Source organism: Coccinella septempunctata, chromosome 3 (genome assembly GCF_907165205.1).
Source record: "Coccinella septempunctata chromosome 3, icCocSept1.1, whole genome shotgun sequence".
NCBI classification, from domain to species: domain Eukaryota; kingdom Metazoa; phylum Arthropoda; class Insecta; order Coleoptera; family Coccinellidae; genus Coccinella; species Coccinella septempunctata.
The window spans coordinates 11,089,650-11,111,964 of NC_058191.1; the positions used below are offsets into that span (position 1 = coordinate 11,089,650).

The following is a 22,315-nucleotide window of genomic DNA, read 5'->3' on the forward strand; positions in this document are numbered from 1 at the left end:
TGGTATATTTTCATGACAACATATTGGCTTCGAATATAAATAATAAAACTCTTCTTGATATCATTAAATTACGAGAGTAAGCAAATGCAGTCTGAATTTTTGTATTTACAACCAACAAAACGTCACAGTAATTCTGCAACAGACGTTTTGTGAGGTGCTTCTAAATAACCTTTATTTTATGAGTCTACCATTCTTTGTAACCAAGATACAGGCTGATAACTAATTTTCGCCATTTTTTCAATTAATTATAACTTATGAAGCACCCAATACATTTTTGTGGTATGTATTTGATTCATATCTTCTCTGTCAGGAGTGCCATCGATTAACATAATAAAAAAAGTCTCATTCCATTTTGAAATTTGATTCACGAATTTGGAAAGAGCAGAAAAAATAGGTAATATTAAATGTATTTCGAGTTTCCGCATCCAACTTTTTCATTTGTTAGCTCGAGTCAAATCTAGATGTTTCGAAAATTAGGTGGCACAAAAGTTTAAAAAATTAATTGTTTTGTTTTTATTCTCCTCATTTCTAGAACCCAACCTTATTGAAAAACCAGAGGGCATGACTGAATTTTGGACAAATTTTATAATCAATGATTACATAACTTCCAAGCACCTTGTAAATTGATCAGACCTTATTTGAAAGAAATGAAAAAGTATAAAAACTGCTCATTTTAGAGGAAACATAGATTAATTCTGAACAAAAATAATGTTGCAACAAATCTACTATAAATTTATTAGTTTAGATTAAGGGTGTTTCGACTATTTTTCGGTGCAAAACTCTAATGAGAGTCTAATCTTGTTAAAGCTTCATATATATTCAGTTGCTCCTGAAGTCAACGATAGTTGACGAAATATATGGATCTTCAATACAAATTGACCCTCATTGGAGTTTTACCTGGAAAATAGTGGAATCATCCTTAATCTTAATCAATAATTTTCCAAACGACTTGTACTCCTTTAACTTTGAATTTTATATAGTATATCTTCCACTTCATTTCTGTTTTTTTATTTTATGTCTGTCTCCAGAATAATCGCTGACCTCGAATTCATAGTTGCTAGGTGACATATTAGAAAATAGAATGGCTCCTTTCAACTTACGTTTACTTCAGCCTTGTATGAGAAAGCATTGTACAGCGAAGCGTAAAGAAATCGAAAAATATTAGACAAAAATCAAATGTGATGTTCACATTCGTAAAAAAAACTCTGGTGCTACTACAAATTTACGCTTTCTATGAAATGCAAATTTTGCATTCACGCAACGTTTCTAAATTATAAGGGAAATTAAGGATATTGTGATTGATTGGAATCCAACTTGAAATAGAGATATCATAGATAGAGGAGCCTCCATTGAAAGGAGTAATATTTCAGGGACCCAATATAAATTTATGAAAATTATTTCATGGCCAACCGAGTGCTTTTATAAAAGTGAATGGAGTCTATATATCGCTATTCTTGCTATAATGGTCCTGCCATGGAGGCTATGAAAGATAACTAAATCAATCGGTATACACAGAATGTAGATTTTTGTGAGTTCGACATATGCAGTTATCTTCCATAGCATTTCGGCGTTAAACTGTGAGCATCAGACTCCAGGAGCAGTTGCAGAATAATGTTATGGGAGGGAAGAAATACACGCTGCTTCATTAAGTCGACAGAGTTTGGTTGAGTTATGCGGTACTGACTCGATGTCAGCACGTTCTCTATGGTGTACTCAGAATGTAGATTTCTGCCAGTCCGATTGATTTAAGAGAGGTATTATAAGGGTAAATCAGCAATTTTTCATATCTTTAGAAACCAATAGCCTAACAATTCGCGTATTTTTTATTGGAAAATATCTGAAGACCCTTGATAAATAGGTCATAATTTCCATAATAACAATGTATTTGCGGTAGCACTCTATATTCATTTGACAGAGATCTACACACAACAAGAATGGTCTAGGTTTAGTTGATTTGAAGGAAAAATCAGGTGTTAGTCTCCTCTAAATATATTATCTCTATGAATAGTTGAACCCAGTTGCAAAGTTTAATATAAAATTCGAATCTCATGACATAGTTGACGAGATTTGAAAATTCAACGTCACTTCCTAAGCTAATATAGAGTATGATACGAGTAGAGAAAGATTGTGCTTTTCATTTTCACGCTTGGTTTGGTTCAACCATGAACATAGAGCATGAATTGAGCTAAATGCCCGAATAAACATGAGCGAGATGTTTGAAGAGAATGGAAAAATTAAACAGTTGTCTATGGACGTACATTCGCTTCTTCTTTTTCTAGTGTACGTCAATTTTGGACTCGTACATCTCTATGCCTATGGTTTCGACCAACAGACTAACCTTAAACTTCATGACGTCCTCCATCTTGGCCACTCGGCCGTCGTGAACGCAAGAATGAAAAAAGCTAGGCGCAACGCTCACTCCCAATGCCTCGCTGGTCATCCCTGTGCAGTGTTTCTCGCTGTTCGAAGCTATCACACGGAATGTACCGAACAGGAGGACGAGTATATGCTGAGTGTACACTGGCAACGACGTCAATATCCTGCAACACAAAAGGGTATTGAAAATTAAAATCATCAAAATTTTACTCATGGAAGTTACTGATGTCAGTTTCAAAATGATCCGTATCGATTTGTTTTCAATCGATAATTCAGTTTTGCGCATCAAACTATTATTTTCCTTGAAAGATGCACAATACCTTCATTTCGATATTTTCAGCAATGAGAATGTATTTGTGATTTATTTTTTCCAAGGACCAGATCGTTGATCGCACCATCAACGTTTTGTGTAAAACCTGTTTAGAGTAGGGATTCACTGGCCAAACAAAACTAAGAAGGAAGTAGGACAGCTGAAAAATTGCCAAAGTTTGACTTTGGTGATGTTGGAATTTCACCCCGAGATGCAAAGCATTATCCTTCGCCTGTGTGCCACTGGCACAGAGTACTTCTCTCAATCTCTTCTTGCTCTGCAGAGCTTGAATGTAGTACAGTTTTTGGCGAAGAAATTGGGAATAGTAAAGGCCCTACAGAGTTTTTATATTATGCTGGGAGGATTGTCATTTCAACACCTCGGGATGTCTATGACTCTTTCCGCATACAATGCGTTGCTATGGAAATATCTTGTATTTTATGAAATCGCCTATTTTCCTTCAAATTGTAGCAATAACTTCGACATTTCTTCTCCAGTGGTATAAAGCCACCATCCTGTCTTCAAGCAACTGGCACAGGGTATTTTTTTTCAAGCTCTCCTTGTTGTACACGGTGGGAAATTTATGTAATTAAGTTTTTCTCGTTAAAGTCGTCTTGTTTCGGAAACAATAGCAGAGGTTAAGGCCCAGTTGTACAGTTCAAATTCAAGCTGAGTTTAAATTTGAACCCAGCTCAACTTTGACAGGTTGAACTCTTCTCGAGTTTGAACTGTACAGGGTGGGCAAAATTGGAGATACCTGAACTACAACTTTTTTACCCAACGAGATAGAGGAAAATGACTCTGCCATTCATGTCGTCTTTTTGCGACAAACTAATAATGCCATCAACTGCATTCCTCTATCTTCTTTTTTTTTCGAGTTATAGGCCGAAATTGTAATTTGGGCCATCTCAACTTTGGTCATTATCTCCGTTCCTGTTTGTGCTAGGATGTTGAAATGAAAACATTATACAGTAACTTTTTTGATAGCAATCTAGTGGCGTACTATGATTTTTTGCAACAGTTATATTTGCTGAGCTATAACATAAAGTTGTGTTTTTTCTTTTGGAAACAGTCGTTTGAAATAAGCTAGAAAGAATCGCCTTTTTTTCCTTATTCAGAAATATATCATACATCGAACTCAGATTCGTTCAGATTTTATAAAAAATATAGTTTGTATGTGATTTTAAATGATTGAGTATTAAGTAGGCTGAATCACAGAATAATATGTCTCTACGCCTTCTTTAATCATTATTTTGCGTTTGAATACTTGATTCAATCCTCCATGGTTTGATCTCGGTTTAGAACAACTGTCAGTTATTACTTATTAGAATTCGAAGTCATTATTGGCGACATTATGGAAATATTCGAAAATTACGAGCAATATGATAATTTAAAATGTTTTATTATATTATACATCATGTTATATCATCTTGGTTGTTTTTTTTTTCATATTTAATATAACGTGCCTTTCTGAAAGAACCAAACATAGCAAACTTATCTGCCAACTGTTTGAAATACCTAACATTCGGTTTATTACGTTCGGGGTAAAGATGGAAATATGCATCACTTGCTGCCATATTATTCTCATGCGCCAAAATAAAACATTTTAACATGTCTTATTTGACCAAAGTTGAAATCGCCCAAATTTCAATTTTGGCCTATAACTCGAAAACAAAAGAAGATAGAGGCATACAGTTGATGGCATTATTAGTTTCTCGAAAAAAAAAAACATGAATGGCACAAAATTAGTGCAAGAATTTACGCAGGAGCAAATCGTTTATTTCATTTTTAATTGATTTTGTTTCAGAGATTGGGAGTGAAAACCCTAAAAAGTTTATTAAAAAATAGTTGTAGTTCAGGTACCACCAATTTTGCCCACCCTGTACAACCGAGCCAAAGTGTAAACTGCATCGAGAAATACTCTGTAATGAAAATGATCATAAGCATTGGCGTGCATATGTGATGTGTGATTTGAAAAAAACTTAATTTCATTTGAAATTTTCCACAGTTCTGTGACCATTAGATTTTGAAATAATCTTGGGGCTCTCTGTCGATTGACAATAATTTTTCGACACATGAATATTCAGCGTCGTCCATTCTTTTCCGTGCGTTCCTACAAAAGTAAACCACTCGTGCCCCAGCTGGACGACCTGCACCGCATAATTAACCGTCAATTAGTTCAATAATAATAATAACGACCAACACAGGCCGGCGAATTCAGAGCGGAAAAATTATGGACCATCAAACGGTACGAAATGTATGACGGTGAGTACTTAAAGGTTCCGCGATTTGGAACGCGTCGTTAGCTTTCGACTTTTTCTATGTCGCGGGTCAACGATCAGATGCAACTAGTTGAACTAGGGCGACAACGGAGCGAATTATTGACAAATAGATCTCTACGGTTATTGTCGATCGAAATTTGGAAACTTTGAACATAAATGGTCCGTGACCGAGAGGGGACACGAAAGTTCGTCAAATATTTCCGACAATCCTATAGCTTTGTTCATTATTTCAACTAGAAAACCTTTTTGTTTTATATTTCGAAGAATTCTATGTATATTATTGGTATATAATGTTACCGCCAATGTGTATAATTCCGACATTCTATTCTATACAATGCCTAGGCAATGTATAGAATGCCTGGGTCTTCTAGGCAATGTATGAAATAATACGAATACGTTTGTCCATTTCATACTTTACCTAGGCATTGTATACAATTAGTAGGTATTATATAGAATGCCTGCTGATCTGCCGGGAATGTGTGAAATGAAATGATTCAGGTGTGAATTCATTATCTTATCAGAATGGGTATTACAGGGTGGGCACAATTCGTTGTCTACTGAGGAGATCTCGAGAACTAGGTATAAGAGCTAGAACAAAAACGGATAATACATTTCCTAGCCCTTTTTCAGAGAAACAAAAAATGGTGAAAACCGTAGCCTCCTACTATTCTTCGTTTTTGAATTATTAGCAAAAAATTAGATTTTGACGATTTAGAAAAGTTCTCATAACTTTTTTGTCTTCGAACTTACAGATCTGCAACTCGAACCTTCTTAGGCACTTTCAAACGTAGAATTTACAGACAAAAGATTTTTTCCAATTCATAAATAACAAATTCAATAAAAAAGGTTTGCATTTAAAAAAACGAAAGCCCGCCTAATGATTCGAAATGAAAAATTATTTTGAGCCCGTCTTTTGATTCTGCATAAAAAAGTGTCTGTAGAAGGTTTAAGTTTCAGATCTGCAACTTCAAAGATAAAAAAGTTATGGGAACTTTTCGAAATCGTCAAAATCTCCTTTTTTGCTAATAACTCAAAAACGGAGAATCGTATTCTCTGGAAAATAGCTCGGTTCTCGAGATCCTCTCAGTAGACAACGAATTTTCCCCACCCTGTACTATTTATTATGTTTTCTTATACGTATGTAATTGATATTATTTTATGATTGAAAAAAAAATTTTTTTAATTTCCTCTTTTGATAGAGCTTTGAAGAAAGAGATATATCTGAAAAGCCATTCTGAACAAAAATTACTAAGTTTTCAGATCCTAGATGATATTTTCACCTAATACTGACTGCTGACCCGATCAATATCATTCCTAGATGATATGTTTAATATTTACTTTTTATTTAAAATTAACATCAGAGACACTCGTTGATCGGCCGCCAATTCAATGAATTCGCAACGAACGAATGCGCTTCTTAAATTGTCAACATCTTCCCTCATCAATGAGACCTAACACATAGGCAATATATGGAATGAATAATATCTCATACATTGCCTGACTTTTTCAGGCATTCTATAATTGTATAGAAATTCTATACAATGCCTAGGCCAATGCATTGTATAGAATTACTTCCAAAAATGCTAAATTCGTCATTTTCGGAAGTTTGAATACATACACTTATTTAAAAATATATCTTAGCGGGGCAAAAGGGGCTTTTTTCTAAGAGGTCATTTTGACATATAATCGTAGGTCCTTTTCGAAATTCCTGACAGGTGTCGATGATCCTCACATAACTCACGAACCAGATGTGTAATTTTGATGAGATATATTGTAGAGAATTCATCCGTCAGTCTCGCTCGCTCATGGCAAACATGTCCACTATCCATCTTTCTCATCATTTTGCCGTAAAATTAAGAACCTACCAAGAACTAGTGCGAATAAAAAACATTTTGACTGAGTAGAATGGGTAAGTAAAAATCGGGTTACTCGAGGTTTTTATTTTTTTCTTCTTTTGTTTCAGTATGAAACTAACAAGTATTATACCATTTTATAATCCTGATTAAATGCGCCAACTTTTAATGGCATTTGCCAAGGCACATTTTTTTAAAGGAGGGCCTATCAAAGTCGACAAATTTTGAAAATTTTAACTTCATAGTTTAACAAATAGTATTAATTCTGAGAAACTTGGGGCAATTGTGTAATTATTATGATGGTTACAATCAATCCTGTCAGCCCGTTTCGGCTTGACGTTGAGTTCTGGGACACCCTGTATATTTTGATGATATTTGGTACGTTCATTCTCCGCAACAAGTACTGACACGGTGACCGTTTTTTTTTCAGTTCCTACAAAAAAATCAGTTTTCAATAAGATTGAATCCAAAGAAGAAACACTGTTTATCATAATTCCTTATATCTGATATGATATTCGAGAAAAGGAGAAAAAAGCTAGAGGGACAAGGTATTTCTGGTACCGCATGCGATTTCAGTACTCAATAATCCTAGAAGAATCTGAATTTTCAGACATCACACTAACCAAAATTTTATAAAACACAATTTTATTCCGCTCTAAGCAATTTTCCAGATTTAATTGAATCTTCAGCCTCTCATCAGGCCCCTTATTTTTTGGGTCACAAAATTGAAACACAAGGAATGAGCGGATTAATCTGGGAAAACTTAACATTAATTTCTAAAATATCAGACCTCTCATTTCGTAGTATTGGTTTCACGTTTGTGATCCAAAAAATTCAATAAAATTGGTAAAATTAATAAATACAGAATGAAATTAAATTTTCTTGAAATTTTGGTTACTACTCTGTTGTTGCATAATATTCAAATTTGATTAGGTTTATTGAGTATTAAAATCGCATGCAGAAATACGAGAAAACCTTTAGTTTTTTCTGCTTTTTTTGAATATCTTATCAAATTCAAGACATTTTGATAAAAGGGGCGTTTTTTTTATTGAACCTTATTCATCGATTTTTCTGAAAAATTCAGTTACTATGTCGGCAGAACAAGTTACAAGTTACTGCAGAGAATTATCGCACCAAATATCATCAAAATATATAGGCTGGTTCGAAAGTTATGGGCTAATTGAAGAAATTGACAATATCAATAAAACACTCTGTACCTTGATTATTAAGAGAGATAGTCCCTTTACAAATTGATTTTTCTGACTCACTTCAGTGTCTCCAATATATCCTTAGCTTCCGCTAAGCACCTTGATTACCGACGTACCTGTTAGTTTGTGATAGCTACTCTGGGACACCCTGTATAGAAAGGTGCCGAAGATTCTGATCTTCAACAAGAACTCGCAATATTTCTCAACAAAACATCGTAGGTAATCTGGATTTCGATCACGGAACTACGTGATTCAAATTGCACGTAAATTGTGTAATCTGTGATGAGTACGATAAACATTAACGTTATTATTGACTTACTGATGAGATATTGTTACAATTAAGAAATTCTCACGTTCGTTCGTAATCAACAAGGTATTGTAGGTAGGTGGTTATATACGAAATGTAAAATTGGGGTCATGGGTGGCGGGACATTTGCATTCTTCATGTTGGGAACATTGTTCTCGGACATGTAATCTATGGTTAACTGGTCGTTAATTCACGCAGGCCACTCGGATGTTTGTGAGTAGTCCGTGAAATGAGGTCGTAATCATTATTTAGGTAGAAGCTTAGCTGGTTCAGTTCCGAGAATCATTTTTTGTTTTTCATATTATGCAATAATGAAACTGTGGAAATGAGCAACAAAAAAATTGAATTAGGTCCATATCAGCGAATTATTCATCCTAATTTATATCGAATCTACCTCCTCTCCCTAAGGCTCAGAATAATCCAATCGTCCTAAAAATGTTTCAACTCACCTTCAAGAATCACCTATCAATGAAAATTATCCCAAACGCAGGAAAATGCGCTTTAATTTCACAAATGCTACTCGTCTAGTGGCTCGAGCGAAGTTTCCAGCATTTTGAGCAACTTTCATTGACATTTTCAACATATTTCCCATCTTCATTAGTAGATATTCAAAATTCACAAATTTTATAAAGGGTGTCTTAGAACGAATAAGCCTGAAATACCCCATAACATTGAGTTCAATTCGGTGGAGAACGTATTATTGAAGGAGGAAAATGAATTCCGATCATAAAACGATCATTTTGAAGGGGATTTTGAGATCTTGGTCAAATAAATCCTTTTTTCTCAGTTTATAGTTTATTTTTCTCAATTTTGAAGATTTGTTGTCGAAACTGTATTCAAGTTTGTAAATTATTATCAATTTTAGGTGAATTACTGTTTTGAAGTATTAGTATTTATGAAAAAAATTCTGAATCAGTTGCAGAGTGCAATAATTTTTTAATCCGAACTTCTTGGCTCTTTACACGATCATAATAGAAGGAAATTGATTATATTGAGAGAGCCACAACTATGTCTCCATTATATACAATGGCCAAAAATTGCAACATTGATGCTAAAGAAAACTTGTCCAAGTTGAACTGGAAATCAGAAGTGATTTTTTTGCTATAAGGACAAGATCCATAGGTCCTTAAACATTGACTAAACGTTCATTTTATCGTGGAAAACTGACATCTTCACAAGATTGTCGTAATCGAAGATTTGCAAATTATGAAAACTTCACTAAGCTTTCCCCATTGTCACGAGATAGAGCAAGATATTTTGAACAGATTAAAATATATTTTTTATGAAAACTCTTATTGAAACACCAAAATATTCTCCGTTTCTCGATGTAAACAAACAAAAGTGTAACTTTTTATTCACAGAAATTGACACCAGGAGGCGTATTGCTTGTTTGGAATTCCCAATAGGGAATACTCCTTCTGACGAAAATGATGTATTTTTTATGAAATATCTTTGAAACGTCACATTTAAAAATAACCATTTCAGCCGTTTCCCAAAAAATATTTTAATTAGGTACTTAAAAATCAAAAATAAAAATAAGTGTTTAAAATTTGAAGTGTTTGGTTTCTATTGCACAAGTTGGCAATATCGACTGAAATATGAGTTGATAATAATGGACAACAAATACACTATCTTGATAAGATAGACAAAGATGGCTGTCTATGAAGTCTGCAACAAACGGGGAAGGTCGTAAAATTTTATGGGGTTTTTATGGCCGGTTGCTGTTGAGGCTCGACAGTGAGTACGCGCCTTATGATGGCTGTAAATCAACAGCTGTTATTTCATAAACAAGCCATTGTTCTTTTTATTTTCTAGTAGGCGCTGTTGCCAAATCGTTATCTAGCAACGAAAGGATTTAAAATTAAAACCTCATATTTGAAGGATGATTTTGAATAGTTTTCGCGGTGCATTTGAAAAATTCCTGAATGAAACTCATAATTATTCAGTTTAAGCTTGCATATGCTGTGATACCCCAAATTGAGGAGAATTTCGCAACATCTCGCCCGCCAACGATGAACACGCGTTCTTACAGCACTTTTTTTACCACATCGTCACAAGAGATAGGTAATGGTGCCTGTATACAAATATGAAACAAAGAAGGAAATATGTCAAAGCCGAGAGTCGAGCCTGCCTCTATCCAAAGAAGACTGCGTAAGGTGGAACTAGGAGAGCATGTTCATGGTCAACAAGGGACTCAACATAGACCAATCAAATGCGTGAAAGAGGTTTTTTTTTTTTTTTTTTTTTTTTTTTTTTGATGTAGCAGGGGGAAAATCTGCAAGACAGACGAACCACCCTCATCTCCTGAGGGGGAACAGTGTGGGGTTTCTCACTCTCCTGAGCTCGAGACCCACTAAAAACCCTACTGCTTCTTGAATTTTGGTTCCGGGCATTTGCCTATAAACCGTTCATCTCTTGATCGGTTTTCTTCTCGCACACTATCGTGCTGGGATTTATGTGTTTATCCTCTATTGGATTAACACTTTATTGAATTTTTCAATAAGTTTCTGTTGTTATTTTAATCTCTTTTTAATTGATCTCTTGGTCTCCTTCGGTAAATTCGCATTCTCCTTTTGTCTTCCTCTGGGTCGTAGTCCACTAGTCTCCTGAGTTCTTGATTCGGATGGTTTTTCGCTGTTTCGAATAATTTCTCTGCTTTTCTGTTCATGAATTCCGTTATGGTTTCCCATTTCAGGTCCTTATAAATCTGTCTATTCCTGACAAACCAAGGTGCATCTATTGCACATCGTAGCAGCTTGTTTTCAGTGGCCTGAATTTTTTTGATATGGCTCTTTGCCGCGAAACCCCAGGCAACTGATCCATAAGTCAGTTGAGGCCTAGCAACGGCTTTGATTATCTTCAATTTTGTCTCTTTCGACATGTGGCTTCTTCTTCCTATCAGAGGATAGAGTCTATTCATCGCTGCTTTCGTTTTGTCGATTGCTTGTTTGATATGACTTTTCCAAGTAAGTCCTTTGTCAAGCGTTATTCCTAAATATTTGGCTTCATTTTTCCAGTCGATTTCTTCGCCGTCAACATCCAGTTTCGTTGTGGGTCGCAGTCTTCTCTTCTGTAGTAATATTGCTTGGCTCTTTTGTCCATTGAGCTTGATTTTCCACTTTATGCACCAGTCATTTGTTTCGTCAATCGACTCTTGTAGAACTCGTTCTATTATTTCAGGGTTTCGGTGTCGAGTTGCTATGCCTGTGTCGTCAGCATATAACGTTAGCATGGTTCTTGGATTTTTCGGAATATCGTGGATGTATATGTTGTACAGAAGTGGCCCAAGTACTGATCCTTGGGGTACTCCAGCCTCTATATCTCTTGTTGAGGAGCATTCTCCTCCCACTTTCACGTTAAATCTTCTATTTTTGAGATAATTCCGTATCAACTTGCATATTTTGATCGAATATCCAGCACATCTCATCTTATATATTAATCCTTCATGCCATACTCTGTCGAATGCTCTGGCGACGTCTAGTAAAACAAGACCTGTAGCTTGTTTATTTTGGAATCCCTCTGTTATGTACTCTGTGAGCCTCAATAATTGTTGTTCTGTTGAATGCTCTCTTCTGAATCCGAACTGTTCTGGTGGAATTAGTTCCAGATTTTCGGTTTCCTCATTTAGCCTCGTGGCGATAATTCTTTCTACTACTTTTCCTAAAGCCGACAGTAGACTTATCGGTCTGTAGTTTTGTGGAAACTTCTTCTCTTTGAATGGTTTATTGAATACTATGACTTCTGCTGTTTTCCATTTTTCTGGGTAGTGTTCTGTCCTCATAATTCCATTCGCGATATTTGTTAGAGCGGCTATACCTTTTCTAGGTAATTTCTTTAACATAACATTCGTTATTTTATCGCTTCCGGGAGCTTTCCTCTTCTTCAAACTTCTTATTATTTCCCTGATTTCATTTGGCGATGTTGGCTTGTCTATTTCAGCAGTCGCTGGTAATTCATCCATTTCTTCATCATTTTCTTCAACCAGTTCTTCCAAATCTTCATTATCGTCGTCTATCCTGTAATTTATTCTCGATTCTCGTTCGATCGAGTCCGCCAATGCATCTGCCTTATCAGTATTGGTATAAGCCATTCCCCTTTCTCCGTGTAGGGGTGGAATTTTAGTCTTTTCTCCTCGTAGGCTTTTTTGCATTCTCCATGCAGAATGATCGATTGTATTCAGTTCTTGCACCCTTTTGTTCCATCTGCTTGTTCTTAGATCTTTCAGGGCATTTTTCAGAACTTGGCTATGTCGGTTGAGGTTCCTTCTATTCAGATCATTTTTGTTCATCCTATATATTCTTCTTAGTCTTCGATTTTCTTGTATAAGATCTTTTACTTCTTTAGGCGTATCGCCATGCGGATGACTTGGAGCTGGTCTCTTCACTCTTCTCGTGCTTTTTTCGTAAGCTTTCAATATAATCTCTTCCAGTTTATCAACCGCACATTCCAGATCGTCTGGAGTGTTTATTGTTGGAATTTCTGTTATTTCCGATTGTATTAAATGGCTGTATTTAGTCCAATTGGTATATTCTCTTATTTCCAACAGTTTTTCTCTTGGTTCTTCTCCAATTGTCAATTCCACGGGATTGTGGTTTGAGGTTCCATCTTCCAAAGTTTCAATCGAGAATTCTTGACTTATATTTTTCAATATCGCGATATCTATTACATCTGGTATTCCTCTTCCAAAAGCAAGATATGTCGGTAGCTCTGGTCCAATAACTATGGCATTTTGTTTTTCGGCGAAATCCTTGAGTTTTTTGCCATTTCTATTCTCTGTTATGCTATTCCATAATGGGGATTTACAGTTGAAATCTCCGATGGAGATTTTCGGGTTTGATCCTTCCAACATGTTGTTTATCTCTTCTTCCAATAGATTGTTTTGTGGTGGCTTATACGCCGAGGTTATTTCGACTCTTTGCCGATTTAATTCGGCAACAATCGTCACTTTTTCTGTTTTTCCTTGTGTTTCGTCGGATCTACTTTTAAAGTAGTGTTTCAGATCTGTTCTCACCAATATTGCTACTCCTCCTCCGGTGTTTGTAATTCTGTCACATCTATATGTTTCATAATTCATGAAATTCAGTCTTCTGTTCCGGTTTATTCTTGTTTCCTGTAGGGCTATAATATCAGGTTGTCTTTCTGATATTATTTGTTCTATCTCGGCTTTCCGAGTGTTGATCCCGTTTATGTTCCACGAGATTATCTTGAGGGATTTCTTCCTAATATCCGTAAGGTCCATTAATTCAGTTTACTGAATAATGCTTGGAGTTTTTTCTCCATTTCCCTCTCAATTTTCAACATTATCTTGTTGAAAATTTTTTCTGTGAAGATATCTAAATCATCGGCTGATTCAGATATCTTTTTCTTATCTTGTTGACTGTTCACAGCTTGTTTCATTGTAAGCTTTTTCTGTCCTTCTTTTTTCTGGACGGGTTTCGGAGTCTCCCTCTTCTTTTCCTGCTCTGTAGGTTGGGTCTTCGCTACTTCCTGAATTTTTTGTTCAGAAGTTGTTGTTTTTGTTGCCTTCTTTTTCTGTTCAACTGATTTTCGGGAATTTTTCTTTCTGGTCACCAACTTGAACTCGCTACATCCTTTGTAGCTAGCTGGATGGCCCTCTTCTCCACATAAGACGCATGTGGCATTTCTCTCTTCACCTTTTCTGGTGAGTGTGCAGTCATTGCTGCTGTGGCTTCCTGAGCACTTTACGCATCTCCACGGGAAGGAGCATTTGTTTTGTGCATGCCCGTACCTTTGGCACCTAAAGCACTGGCTTGGACTTTCAGGCCTCTTTTTATGCTCAACCACAATACAGAGGTTGTAGAGTCGCTTCACTTCGAATATTTCCTTTTTCTGGGTTTTAACCAGGTAGAGAGGTATTTGTTTCTTTGTCTTGTTCGATGTCATTCTGGACACCTCAGCGTCTGTTATTCCCTGGAATATCAGGTCGTCCTTAATCAACGCAAGATCAGCGTCGATTGGTAAATGCCTAATAACGGCATATATCTTCTTCTCCTCCTCCATTTGGTAGGTAAAAAATTCTTTACCACGCTGCTCGAAGAATTTCGTGATTTTTCTAAAATCATCTACGGTTGACGCGATGATTTTTATACCGTCTTTAACTGTAGTTGCACGGTTGTAATTTATCCTTTTTGTGTAGAGAGCTTTAGATATCTCTACCCAATCTGAGGTGCCCATCATCGTGATGGGTGGAATTTTATCTTTTTTAGGCACTTCCATTGCCTTCTTGACAGTCTCCTCATCAGAAGAGGAGCTTTCTTTTCGCGCGCGTTTAGTTGGGGGCGCGTTTGGGGCCTTCGCGACTTGGGTTGTATCATTTTTCCTTGTTTCGGGTTGTGAAACAGTTCCTATAAGGGAATTATTCTTGGAACCCTGTACCGGCTTTGTGATTGCGGCGTACGTGGGAGGTTTCGTCATATTGTTGCGGGTCATTTCCTCCCTCAATAGGCGCATCTCACCGACCAACTGTGACACAGTTTCAGTCAGTTTGACTATTTGAGCTTTCAACTGCCCATTTTCTTCTCTGAGCTTTACAAGCTCCTCGTGTTCGCCTTCGCTGAACTCTTCAGCATCGGTCGCTTCCATGTAGGAGCCCTCATTATCTGAGGTTTCCGACATGGTTTTATAATCAAAAATCTCAAAATAATAAAATATTCAGAAATCTTCACTAAAATAGTCTAATATAAAACTATGGTATAAAGTCGAATGTTTTATACGCTATGATAAAAATCAGAAAAGAGATACGAAAAATAAGCTCACCTGATGTTTTCTGCAGTACCAACGAGAAATTCTCTGGACACTTAGGATGAACACCAACTTTGAGAATTTTAACGAATTAAAATTCCGATAACAAATATAGAACCTACAAAAACTTCGCAGACGGAATCAAATGCGTGAAAGAGGCTATTCTACTGAACAGACCCCATAGACAGGGCCAAACCATACTTCTTCATGACAATGCCAGACCCCCATGTTGCAGAAGTCATCAAAGACGCATTCCAAGGGCTCAAATAGGAGGTACTTCAACATCCGCCGTATTCTCTGGATATTGCACATCGGTGGAATGGATTACTATCTTTTTCGCACCCCATTGAATCATTGCCATTCGACAATGAGGACCTTAACACGTCTTCGGTACCAAAACCAGACAGAGTAATTTTTGGTGAAACGGCATCGAAAATTTTGTCGAGAGATGCGAGAATATCGTAAACAGCAACCGCGAAAACGTAATTGATTAATTTGTTGTTATTATTATTGATATTCGTTCACAACAAAGTCCTTGAAAAACCCTAAGAACTTATTCCCAAACCCAATAGAAATATTCAGCAAACTGACCTATTGTTGTTTGCTTTCTATACAAATTGATCAACAAACGAAAAAAAAAAATTTTTTTTCAATTTTAAAATGACAAGACGAGGTGGTTTAAAGCTTAAGCCCTCGCTTAAGCCCGTTTGCAACAGCCGAGAATTCTCTGGAGAATTCAAAAAATACAAAAATACAAAATTTTGGCAAGAAAACGGCAGAGATTATTTTGTATGCAATTGAATTCTACCAAAAGTACGTATACTGCATTCACATTTATTTTAGCAGTCGGTTGGCCATGAAATAATTATCTCGAGTTTTTGTAACTAGAACGGAGTAGGGTTGGCACTCATAAAATGTCGTTAATGTCATAACGCCGTTGCCACAACTCAACTAATATTACACAACTCAATTAATATTACGAAAATGCCGAAAGTGATTGAAAAAAGGGACAGGATTTCAGAAAGTGCTACTTAGAATTCAGGTCCGCTCATTCAAATAGTGATATTCTAATAGCTACAATGTATCAGACAGTAGCAAACATATTCAATGTAATGTAACGGGCTTTAAGCCCGTTTGCAACAGCCGAGAATTCTCTAGAAAATTTACTAGAGATTTCATGCGCCGTGAATTATGTATCGTTACATACGCACTTTCGGTAGAATTCTCTGTTCAGTTGCGTACTAAATAATCTCTGCCGTTTTCTTGCGAGAATTTTGTAGAGAATTCTCCAGAGAATTCTAGGCTGTTGCAAACGGGCTTAAGAGAATAGAGAATTTATATAATGTTTCATCTGAATCTGAACGATTTATATTTCAGCTGAATATTTCCACAATCAGAAAGATTGTGGATGAAGAGGATGACAAAGAATTTCCCTCTATTGGGAGACCCAAAAAAGTGGTGTCATTTGAGAATTTTATGTTCGAGTGAATTAATGCGAAAAGTTTACTATAGGATTTTCGATGAATGTCATCGTAGAATAAGTTCCCGAAAATTGATTTTTCTATTTTTCATTTGACTTGTCCTATACATTGTAAATGTCTTAAGGTACCAATAAATACCTAATTATTATTATTTTATCAATGCATTAAGATGAACAGCTACAAATACGCTCCAGTTATCCTGCTAATTGTTTATTCATGTGAAATTTTTGTTCAAAGGTGAAGTTCATCTTGATTGAAACTTTCTTTAATTCCTTTTACGTATATTGATGCAAGATGATTTTTGTTGAAGAATATTCATTCATTCATTGCTGTATCCCGTTACCGGGAATAAATCTACAAAAAGAAGAAGACAAAAAAAAAAAGAAAAAAAAAAAATTCGAACAGACTTGTAACTTCTTAGTGCTAGTTGCGACTGTGTGCCTTCCTATGACTAAAGAGACCCAACCGTGACCTGCAGATCATGGATAGTCTCCAACCAGATCTGGCCGCCGCTGTATCCTTCTCGATTCTCCATTATAACTGTGGACCAAAGACCTCCACTGTGACCTGTCTAACGCTAGTTGTTCCCAGTTATGATTAGCATTAACTGATTTTAGGGATTGATGTAGTGTATCCTTAAACCGCTTATACTGGCCTCCTGGTTTCCGAGCTCCCTCAGTGAGTTCACCGTATAGAGCTATTTTGGGGAGTCTTGTGTCTTGCATCCTCAGAATGTGGCCGCTCCATCTGAGTCGGGCCCTCGTTACTTGAGTCTCAATTGTAGTACAACTCGCGCGCTGCAAGACTTCTGCATTCGAAACTTTGTGGAACCATCTGATGTGCATTATCTTATAATTATCTGTTAATTCCTTCGGGAGATACCCATTCCCAACCACTGCATCATATGCATTTCATCTTCGGGTTAATATTTTTGAAATCTACAACCGATGTAACGTATCCAAACTTTAGCCGAAGAAGATAACGAACATTAACTCTCCTCAAGCTAGTGCATATTATGATATTATACTCATACTGATCTCTTGTATTTTCCATGCAAATAACTGGATTTGGTATGCCTTCAATCAGTTTGTATAAACTTCAATTATGTTCGTCACATATTTTCCGAAGAGATTCGACATTGGGATAAAATACGTAATAACAGAAACTTTTACGTAGAACGGGCAACATAGCGTTAATTTAAAACCCAAAAATGTTTCGACAAGCGTCACAACCCCATATTTCCGTACTTTACAGAGTGAAATGTGCCAAATTTCCATGGCCAACCGACTGCTAAAATAAAAGTGAATGGAGTATATGTAACTGTAGAGAATTCACGGTACATGAATTCACAAGTAAATTCACAAGAAATTTATATGTAATTGTCTCACCTGTGGATTTCGTCTCGCTGCCTTTGCAGGTCCTCCATCTCTATGGCCTCGAACAATCGGTTCTCCAACTCCCTCCCGAACACGCCTCCCGGTATCTTCCTGAGGAACTTTTTTAGAACACTTGCGATGGTATACACGCTGAAGTTATCGATGTTGACCAATCTTCCGGTCTGCAGGAAGTGGATTAGTTTCTTCATTACACCCTGATTGCCTGGCGCCCTGAACACGTCCTTGCGGTAGGGCGCTTCCTTATTCAGTTTGAGGATTAATACCTGGAATTAACGGATTTCATATAGGATTATGGGAAAAGCTCAGAATATTGAGCTACTTGGGAGGCCTCAGGGCTCAGATCCGAACGGGAGCCATGAACAGATTCGATTTTGGATCGACCACCGTCTTCAGAACGTATAACGACATTCGGAAGGGTCCACCATATTGAAATTTTAACTGCCAAACGTGTGACGCAATCATTATTAATTTTGAGCAGGTCGAAAATGTCCATAAATTAAAAATCGCTAAAAATAGCACTCAGAGCTCATCAGAGGGATATTAAGAAATATTAAAATTTTTCACTGATTTTTCACAGGCCCCCGTTGCCACTCATGTTAATTGGGCGTCAACTTTTTTGTGAGGAACTATTTCTTTTTTAGTTCTGGGTAGATTTGAAAGAGTTCTAGAGCCCCCGATACAAATATTTAATAGTCCCGGCTAACCGCGGATTCTAAAAAAAAATTAATGGAGATAACCTCGTACATAACTAATGCTATTTTTCTTCGAAGAAAGAAGGAGTTTTGCAATCATTTTGAAGGCAAAAATAAGAGTAGCCCTCGGCGAAGTCAACAAAATATGTTAAAGGAGTTTCTTCGAAAAAACAAAACTTTTCAATTCATCCGCTGTAATAAGATCGGAAATTCAAATTACCAATATTTCGTATGTTGGCAAGAAAATATAATCTCAGAAGAATTCTGAGTAGCGCCTTGTGCTCGTCTTCGCAAATTCTACAAAATATGTCAAGAGAATTTAATCGAAAAAACAGAACTGTTCAATTTATCAACTATTCCGTCGGAAATTCTAATTAGCAATATTTCGTATTTTGCCAAAAACTAATCTCGGAAGAGTTCTGAGTAGCGCTCTGTGAGTGATATCCTCGGAGATATCTAAAAACTTGTGTATGCACCTCGGTATGCACTGATCAGATTTTGTTTTGCCAATTAGGAGAATATGGGATAAGTGTATCAACCATTTGACTTCCTTCAATATGTATACATCAACAAAGATAATGCGAAATATGAAACACAACCTCTTAAACGAGCAACGTTTCGTCCATATCTTTAGACTTATCGAGAGACTTATTCAAAGCTAAAACACAACAAGTTATTATAGAATATTCGAAAAACTCTTGGTGGAGTGGAGGGTTACCCTTACTTAATTGTTGCAGACTAAAGATGCAATATATAAACGATTGAACACATAGAGTATAGATGAAATCATCTTCAAATATTTACAATAGGAAATACTCCTTCTGACGGAAATGATGTATTTTTATGAAATATCTTTGAAACGTCACATTTTGAAATAACCATTCCAACCGTTTCCCAAAAAAATTATTTTAAGCACTTAAAAATGAAAAATAAAAATGGGTATTTGAAGTGTAAAGCGTTTTGTGAGAATTGCACAAGCTGGCAACATCGACTGAAATATGCCTTGATAATAAAGAACAACAAATGCATTATTTGGATGAGATAGACAAAGATGGCTGTCTATGAAGTATGCGACGAACGAGGAAGGTTGTAAAATTTTATAGGATTTTTATGGCCGGTTGCAGTTTAAGCTCGCCAGTAAGCACGCGCCTGTAGATCAACAGCTGTTATTTTATAAACAAGCTGATCGGACATTGTTCTTTTCATTGTCTTGTATGCGCTGTTGCCAAATCGTAAACTCCGCACAAAGCGATTTAAATTTTCAGGCCCAAATTAGAAAATTTCATTCAAAATAAACTTATATTTTGAGGTCGAGAATACATGAAATTCAATATATTTCATTGAATATCTATTTGCTATTTTTTTTTAAATGATGGTTTCTACATGTATCCACCAGGACTCAACTTATAATACAAGTAATATTATTATTTCTTGTGGAAGGCAAGAAAACGGTTTTTTTGTCACTTAAGCAAAGACTAACTTTACACTTAGTACAGCGACATTTTGCAGAACTTTCGCAACCCTCTATGAGAGGCCGCCTTTGACGTACCACTGTTGCAACTGTTTTGAGATGTAACCATAGGGACTCATGAAATAAATATTATTAGAGGTGGTTTCATAGTGAAACCACTAGGAACGAAAGGATTAAAACCCCATATTTGAAGAATGATTTTGAATAGTTTCCGCGGTGAATTTGAAGAAATCATGAATGAAACTCATAATTATTCAGTTTCAACTTGCATATGCAGTGATAACCCAAATTGAGGAGAATTCCCCATTAAAATAATAATAGATTAAAACCGATTAAAACGGACATCACACTTGAAAATATTGGACAGAAAATACACACAATAAATGACAGTTTTGCATCCAAGGGGGGCGCCCACCAAAGTAGCGTAGTACTCACAAGGCACATACATGACACAGGCGATGCTTATTTTCAGATATCGCACATCTGAGTGAAGTGTTAGTTGCCTGAAATATGTCGTTCTCAGTTTAAATCTGAAAATTATACATCGCCTTTGTCATATATGTGCCATGTCAGTGCTACGCTACTTTGGTGGGCGTTCCCACTTAGACAAATATGAGCAACATCATAGCGTAGCTTGGTGGTTAGAGCATCGGCTCCATAGATTAAATAGATGGAACATAAGCTATTTTCCAGACTGTTCATTTTTCCAATAATTCCCACTCCATGCAACTACCAATGAAATGAATTTTCGCTTGTATTCCCCTCCTGATCGCTTCAAAATTTCTAAGACGGCGTGTGTATTTGTAATTGTCAAAATATTATTTCAATCATTCACGTCGTAATATTTTGGAAAATATGCAACGATGTGCCGTAAAAAAGTGTGTTTGAAATAAAAGTGCATTTATACATGGAAGAGGAAAGCGATTCACTTATTCCAGTAAGTTTTTGATATTTTATTCTTGTTTGAGTACACGACTTTATGAAATCAGGGGAGGGAGTTAGGGGACGCCAGGGTCGAATTCTGTTTGAATACGATCTAATGATTTGTGCTTACATTGAAATGTTGAGTTTGTACATTAAAATAATTGATTTAAATTTTAGTTTTCCAAGAAATAAAACCAGACGACCAGACCAGACTGGGTCTTGAAAACAATTTACACTTCTCTAGTAATTTACACTCCAGACTTCAGTATAATGAGAGAAATCGACTTTTACTGTTAATTTGAAAAAGATGCCATCCCGAGTGAGGTAAGATAGGTACATTACCACTTTTTAACTCGCTTTCTTGTCTGAATATCACTTTGTTTGGAATTTTGCAAGTGATTTCTGACAACTTCTAGTTTTGAGGTGAACTTGAAATTTGGTAGATTCTCTTTCTCCTATAATAAATCATGCTTTTTTATATAAACATCCTTCCTGGTTTCAAGATGAACAGTAGAACGAGATTTTAATTGCTTTAACAATGCTTTAATTATAGCCAATACTGTGCCTGTCATCAGTACTGGAGTTTTTGAAGAAAATGGAAGGAAAATGGGACAAAAATCATCAAACATGAATGCCAGTTCAGTATTTGCAGAAATGAAAGTGTCTTGTAGTTCAAGAATAAAACAAGTAAGATACATACCCACCCAGGGTGGTACAAAAAATTCTCTAAACTACTATGGTTAACAGAACTCGTCTTAGGAATGAAAATCCATAAAAATGAGTAAAGGTCATGTTTTGAGGCACACGGCGTTGAACATTTTTTGATAATCAAAAAAGTTTTCTTCATTTGTAAAATGTATTTCAATGGCAATGTAAAAATTATGCTACCTACTACTGTAATTATGAACACAATATTATGACCATTCAAATGGAGCTCGGATATTCCCATTATTTTTATGAGTTATTGAATGAAAATGTCTGTTATCAGGATATTTAGAAGTGAAATTTCAGTTGAAAAATTTTTGCAGGAATAAACACGCGGAGAACAGAAATTGAAGAACAGCTAATTGAAGTCGAAACCGATTTAAGACGATGAGTGTGTCGTCAGTACTTCAAGAAATAATTTGCTACCCTACAAGCCGTTGTCTAGTCATTGGGAGGAAAAATTGAAGATGAAAGCTTGAAAAGCCGAGGCAAATACCTTATGAAAAATTTCTTTGAAGACAGCTGCATGCACGAAAAACATAAATAT

At 36.1% G+C, this 22,315-nt stretch overlaps 1 protein-coding gene across 3 annotated transcripts in view; it reads right to left on the reverse strand.

Moving 5' to 3' along the window:
• LOC123309128 overlaps positions 1-22,315 on the reverse strand; it is a 58,639-nt gene that overhangs the window by 26,862 nt on the left and 9,462 nt on the right. For all 3 annotated transcript variants that reach the window (XM_044892047.1, XM_044892046.1, XM_044892045.1), the window contains exons 2-3: positions 17,968-18,239; positions 2,339-2,540 (exon numbers count right to left, since the gene is read on the reverse strand). In XM_044892047.1, coding sequence (XP_044747982.1) covers positions 2,339-2,540; positions 17,968-18,239 — 474 coding nt within the window. The remainder of the gene's footprint in view (positions 1-2,338; positions 2,541-17,967; positions 18,240-22,315) is intronic.